The sequence below is a fragment of the Aptenodytes forsteri genome, unplaced genomic scaffold (genome assembly GCF_000699145.1).
Source record: "Aptenodytes forsteri isolate BGI_AS27 unplaced genomic scaffold, ASM69914v1 Scaffold8, whole genome shotgun sequence".
Taxonomy (NCBI): domain Eukaryota; kingdom Metazoa; phylum Chordata; class Aves; order Sphenisciformes; family Spheniscidae; genus Aptenodytes; species Aptenodytes forsteri.
This window is the reverse complement of record NW_008796218.1, coordinates 3,876,305-3,883,090: the sequence shown is the minus strand read 5'-3', so window position 1 is coordinate 3,883,090 and position 6,786 is coordinate 3,876,305. Positions and strand designations below refer to the sequence as shown.

At 39.8% G+C, this 6,786-nt stretch overlaps 1 protein-coding gene across 1 annotated transcript; it reads left to right on the top strand.

The window, feature by feature from the left end:
* Positions 1 to 343: 343 nt before the first annotated feature.
* On the top strand, positions 344 to 5,113 carry CUNH11orf58 (chromosome unknown C11orf58 homolog). Its single transcript, XM_019474506.1, has 3 exons — positions 344 to 400; positions 2,184 to 2,293; positions 3,537 to 5,113. The coding sequence occupies exons 2-3, from the start codon at positions 2,201 to 2,203 to the stop codon at positions 3,747 to 3,749; spliced, it is 306 nt and encodes a 101-aa protein (XP_019330051.1). The 5' UTR covers positions 344 to 400; positions 2,184 to 2,200; the 3' UTR covers positions 3,750 to 5,113.
* Positions 5,114 to 6,786: the final 1,673 nt, after the last annotated feature.

The window sequence follows — 6,786 nt, the reverse complement described above, 5'->3', positions numbered from 1 at the left end:
CCTATCAGGTGACCACCGTTCTTCCTCGTTTAGCTGACACACTAGCATGGCTTGTCTTCGTCTTTGGAGTGGCAAGAAATGGAATGAAATAGAACCAGCTTTGGGGTATGGGAAGAGTAAAGAGCATCTAGTTGTTGGGGTTTCTTTTTCAGAAAATTCAACGAAACAAAGATGAAACAAGTTCATTGAGAGGCAGCAGTTGTTAGCTAGTAAAACTTAACAGTCTTACAGTTGGTTGTCAAGGTTTGACAGCAAACCTTTTCCATTCGAGATTTCCAGAATGTTGGCAGAGCTGTCAGTGCACCTTAAAGCTCCAAAACAAACTGCCTTTTCTTTTAGAAAGAACATACTGGCCGCCTTGTTATCGGAGACCACAGATCAACCTCTCACTTCAGGACAGGTCAGTTTATCCAACAGCTGATACAAAGTTGGAAACCGAACACTTATTTAGGAACATCCCAGTACTTTGAGCTTCGTAGATGTTGCAGGGAGGGATTTCAGGTTTTGTGGCTGAAGTTGAAGACGGGTCAGGCTGTGGAGTTGTAGAAGTTCCTAATTTCTCTTGTTAGATTACTGACAAACAGTTTCTCTGACTGCACTTACTTGCCTTCTAAAGTCCAGGTTCAGCAAAGTACTTGATGATCAGTTAAACCTGTGTACAAATGCCCTGGAAATCAAGGCCTATAGGTCCTCAGTCTTATTTTGCTATCAAAATAAGAAAGTAAGGTTTTATTGCTATTGGTACCTAGCAGTATTATACTTCTTCCTTGCTGCCAGGTATGGATATCCAAACCTCTAAATCATTGTGCATGGAAAAGAACAGGGTTGATTTCTCCTCTCACCTGATTACCTATTGAATAGAAAGATCTCTGCCTTAAAGCAATGAGGTAGAAGCTGAAAAGATCTGCAAGGTCATCTTGCCAATCAGCAATAATTTGATGTCATGTAATGTAATACCATGGTAACGTCTTATCAGGCTTGCTCAGGTAGTAAGTCAAAGTACAGTGAAACCAAGCTGGGCTTGACTGTCTGAGAGAAGCTTTGATAAAGCTGTATAGAATAGCAACTGTCAGAGTTCCAGAAAACTTCCTTCCCTGATATGCTCCACTGGTAATTTTTCAGTTGACAAAAAATGATCTATGGACCAAAACACCAAAAGAAGCCTGAGGATTGGTTCCAGGTTCTGCTGTTAGCTTGCAGAGTGACTGAGAATCACTTCCTTATACCTCAGTTTCCTAGAAAGGAGATGATGCTTCCCCTAAGGAGTCATAAAGAATCAGTACTGCTTTGTTATTAGCAAAAAGTTAACATGCTGTTTTTTTCACAAAAAATTAGAACAGCTGTTTTCTTAACACTTGTCCAACATTCAGCTATCGTCCTTTTATAAAAACATACAGCGCTAACTTCCAAATAAGGAAACATTAAAGTGCAATACAAGCTTTTAATTTTACAGAGATACAAATTAAAAACTAGAGTGTTGTAGGCCTATCGGGGGAGAATTAGAGATTCCTACCTTTCACGAGAACAGAGGATTCTTAACTATTTTAGACCATATTTTTCCCCAGTAAAAATGATTCTTTATTTACTTATTCAAACAAGTAAGTAAAGGGCATGTAGAAGCAGCTCATGAAAATTAGTTTTTCTCCTAATTCCTAAAGATGGAAAAATGCAGAGCTGTAGTAACCGCTCTTGATAATTCAGGATGCATGAAATAGTTTCAGATACAGCTCTATAAACAAGAGCAGTAGTATTGTCCCAACTGCTGCTGCTATATATTAATCATGGTTTAATCATAGTAATCGCATGTTACGCAGTGAAGGTCAGAAACTTTCTCCTTGCTGTGACATGTTGCGGTATTGGCGGGAAGCACAGAGAAGTCATACTGGTTACGTTTACCTTGTTTAGTAGAACACACACCGTGCGTAGCACAACTGTCTGAATGCGTCGGGTCTTAGGGACTTACCAACTCATCTTTATATCAAAGCAATTTTGCTTGCACACTTGATATGATTGCTTATAAATCTGATGGTTTGTATGCAATAATACTCAATCTAGTGGTTTAAGATGGCTAAATTTAAACTTTTTCACATATACAGTGATAAACTTTGAAAATGTGACTTTGTGTAATTTGATGTCTTTGTTAATTTGAATGAACCATAACCAAAGTACACTGGACAATGCAGGGGAAGAAGACAAGAAAATGAATGAAGAACTGGAGTCTCAGTACCAACAGAGCATGGACAGCACGATGTCTGGACGAAACCGGCGCCATTGTGGACTTGGTTTCAGTGAGGTAGTAAGTTGTTTATTTCCGTAATGATTTGGCTTTCACTTCACTAAGACAAGATGGTACGTGGCTTAAAAAATCCAATCACCACAACTAGTGGCAAACTTCCACAGTTTGGGTTAAAGGACAAACTTACTGCAGGCACTTGACCCCTATTTGTGTACACTGTGGTGGCCGTTTAGATTCCTGGAAATGATTGATGTTTCTCATTGTTCCGAAAAGTGATATGACATGCTTAATGCTCCATAGTAGTCACGACTGATTAGGACAGAAAGTGACAAGTACGTTAAATCAGGGTGTTGCCAAGGAATGCATAAGAAGGCAGGATAACCATCTGCATTGTCGCTGAGAGCTAATTAATCTTAGCTTCTTGTTGCGGTGAGGCACATACCTCTCTATGGTCCTGAAAAGTAAGTGGCTATAGAGGGGTCAGACCAGGGAAGTTTGCTGTACAGAGCCCTGCAGTGGGCTGACACCTGACTGGTCTTTGCTTGCAAGGAATTCCGTAGGAATGAGCAGGAAGAGAAGTGTGACAAAACCCAACAGAATCAGGTTATTGGGAACGTGTCTTCATCTGCCAATTGCAAGGTGCAATAATTAATTTTTTGCTAACTGTTAGCACCAATTACCGCATAAAAACACAGCTGATGTTTCCAGAGCGAGTAAAGCTACCTGTGCAGTGCTGGGAATTCTTAATATTACAGCCATGGAGGCTTTGCTCTTTAGGAGCATGAACAAAATTCCATTTTGGGATTGTTCTTGTTAGCAGTATCATTGGATTACTTCAGCATTCCTCACGCTGCAGTGTGCTAAACTTACTTTCAAAGATTAGTCATGAATATGAATTCTTGATGGTCTAGCCATTATTAGTTTCATTATGTTTCACTCCATGACAAATATTCAAGTGTCATTATGTACTCTGTACACCAAAGTAAGGAATTACTAAACTGATGTGATCTGAAACTTTTCAAAACTCATTTAATGGTGTCTTTAGGATTTCTGCTGTAACTAGGTAAGAATGTGGCTGATGAAACCATGGATGTCACAGTTGGTACGGTTAACCGCTTCAGTGGAGTTACTTTCTGTCTAATAATTTGTATATTAAAGACCTGTGTTTAGCAACATAGCCCATTTTAGTCCTAAAATGAAAGGTGCCATTAAGGGAAATATTCTCACTGGGAAATTTTAAAAGCTGCAGTGGAGTTGCCAGGAAATACTGGTTTATCTGTCTCACAATCTGAACTTCTAGTTTCAGGAAGGTGAAGAACAAGAAGAAGAGGCAGCTGGACACTCCTCTGAAGAGAGTTCAGAGGACTCCGAAAGTGGCTCTGAGTCAGAGCAAGAGGAGTCTGCAGAGGAGCTACAAGCTGCTGAAAAACATGATGAAGCTGAGGTTCCAGAAAACAAAAAAGAAGCAAAAAGCAACTATAAAATGATGTTTGTTAAAGCCAGTGGTTCATAACTGCAGATGTAACAGCTTTGTATTTAAAGTACAGTAAGCCTTATTGTTACAGTGCAAAGTGGAGGACTGCTACAGCACAAATCTTTGTATTATGATTTTAAAAAGATCCTGTTAGATGACAAAAAGTAGTATTTGCTTTCAGTTGCCATGGATAACATTTTTATGGGCACAGTGATATTACTGGTTTTTGTAAAGTGTATAAAATACTGGATGGAGAAATAAATTCTTTTTGTTCCTGCCCAATCTCTACAATGTTATCTAAACTATCCCTCCCCTTATTCCATGCCAGATAAGGAAACTTCATGTTAGTGGTTTCTTCCATTAGTACCCCAGTCTTGAATTTTTAACTATTACGATTACATGTGAATTACTGGATGTTGCATTAGTTGTAAAACACCAATATCGGCGCTATTCTGTGATGTACTAGAGCTTTAAACAATTATTTTGTCTATAGATGCTAGTGTTGACAGGGCTAAGAGGAGAAATCACTCGCTTCTGTGACAGTATTAATGACTGTATCCATCCGAAGTCCTACAGCAGCTGCACAGGAGAAGATGTTTTAGAAACGCATAATACAACAGAAGGCTCTAACTGCTTCTTTGGCTTTATGATGAGGGGGATAAGCTGTAGTTCTTTATACTAGCAGAAAAGAGTGATTTTTGAATTATTGGCTCCTGGTTGTAGCGCTGAGCTGTTATTGAAAATAACTCCTCCCAAAGAAACCAGTTTACTTTGAAAGAGAAAATATACTTTGATAATGAAAAGGATATACAAATCATTTAGCTTTTTTAAATACAGAATAGAGTGAAGTACGCAAGCCCTTCTTCCTTTTCTCCCTGTACACACATCACTTGGTCTAAGTCAGTTATCACAGAAGGGTTGTACCTCTCAAGTAAAGTTGGTAACGCTTAAAGAGCCAGGAGTTCCAGTAACTCCTTCCAGCAAGAATTGAGCACATCCATTCCTCTGCAAGTTTATTGTATTCAAGTAATTAATAAAATACCAGAACTTTTTAGACTTTGTTTCCTCTTAGTACATCAGACAGAGAAACTGCCTCTCCCTGCTGGGAGAACAGAACATCTGATCTGTACCTCTGGTACAGCCTCGTTCTGCCACAGCAGCGTTTGAAGAAACACTCCAGATACTTGTGGAGAATCTTCCATTTCTGCATACAATTTATGATGTGCAGACAACATTTGCAAGCCAGTTGGCTTACATGAAAGCAGCAGTATGTACTATCATTGTATAGGTTTATTGAACGTAAACGTTGCAGCATCAGTTATGGGGGGAAGACTTGGAATAAGTTACATTATGGAAAAAATAAAAGTAATATGATTGTAAATAAAAACTGAGTGTAGATTTTGATTGATCTGTTTTACTACACTTGCACTTAATACAAAATTTTTCAAAGTCCTTCAGTTTTAAGAACAACGTTACAGCAGCCACTAATGGTCAGTGATTTGTACTTGATTTGTATGGATTTTTTTGTTTTCCCAGTACTGCAAACTTCTAATACATAGACAAAAATTAAAGTTGCTTGTACATCGTGAAGAAAGAAAACCTCACCATGACTTAGGAAAGCTGCTCTATCTCTGGGAAGAGATAAGAGGCCCTCCCCGAAAGATCAACTGATTAACTTTCCTAACAGACTGATACCGTTTTTTTCCTATTTAGACACTCAAGCTACATTTAAACCAGCATTTCACTGTTAAATCCTTTTAGATGTGGCTGCTGGCTCTTTATTGCCTTGAGTGCAATTACAAAATTAAGGTGTAGGCTGCAAAATGCTGCATATACACTGACTTCTCTGCCTTCCCTGTCCCAGCACTGAAGCTAGCACTGCTCGCACAACCTTTTCCTCCACAGCTGCTCAGCATCCACGCAGATCTCTGGACTCGCGCATCAGCATGCATCAAAACAGACTCACTTTCAGCAGGTGATAGAATCCATTGCTGTAGACCCACCCTGCGAGGCAGAGAGCCCCGCTGCTTTCCCACTAGCCTCAAACGAAAGGCATGGTAAAACCTCACCTGAGGGCTCTTCTCCGCAGTACAACCAACCTGGAAAGACCCAGGAAAAGCAGATCCAGCGGGCAGGCCCTGCATGGGTCTCTGCCGACAGAACAGGCTGCCACAATGAGCACCATCAGGGGCCTCTGCCTCCCGCCTTGTAAAACAGATTTGGTCATCGGTCCTAAATATAAATAAATAGACCACACGAGGATAAAAAATAAACTGAAATTAAACTATTCTAGTAACAGCTCTGACCAGAAAAAAAAATTCTCAACACAACACAACTTCCATTCCCCAAAAGTATGGCACGTAATATTGTGAACTTCTGATGAGGTTTGGTGGAACTCCGTTATGATGCTGACCTAAGACTAATTGCTCAAAATAGGGAGAGTTCTACACAATCACATCTGTTTCTGTCTAGCATTTATAAACATTATTAAGAACCTGCAGATTCATCTACAAAGCAGCCTAAGAAGCTTCTCCATATATACTGAGAAAGGCTGATTTAGTTCCGTGTCGATTCTACAGTAAATCTTTTAATTCAGAAGTCAGTTTTAGCAACATTTGGTATAATAGCACCAGCAGTAGTGGCATGGATCATAGCAGAATAGTTTCAGCCCTCACACTTATCGGAGACAGAGAACACAGGAAAAATCAAGGTAGGTGTCTCGGCCGATTCTAGTCAGTTCTTCGCTTTTTCAGGTTGGTATGGAAAGAGCTCCCAGCGATGACAGCAGACACTGAATCATAAAGAGGGCAACTGCATTTGTCTTTTCAAACAAGATTTGGCCACTGAAATTCCTCAACTCAAAGACCAGCTTATTTGCATCTCAATAGAAAGGCCGAAGTCTGCCCATACTCCTACGTGTCTTAGGAAACAACTGATGAAAGTTAGATCTGCCACAGAACCACCATCACATCTGGTAAAAGTTTTCATCTGTTTCTAAACCACACTGAAAATTTACCCACTCAAAGGTCAATGCAGGTGCACTGTCAGCATTTGGCTTTGGAAGACTGAAAACACT

What these genes read in the sequence shown, in the direction of transcription:
- CUNH11orf58 (XM_019474506.1), top strand. Translation starts at nt 2,201, where the DNA reads ATGAATGAAGAACTGGAGTCTCAGTACCAACAGAGCATGGACAGCACG. An exon ending in GTGGACTTGGTTTCAGTGAG is followed by an intron (nt 2,294 to 3,536) that starts GTAGTAAGTTGT and finishes CTGAACTTCTAG; the next exon opens with TTTCAGGAAGGTGAAGAACA.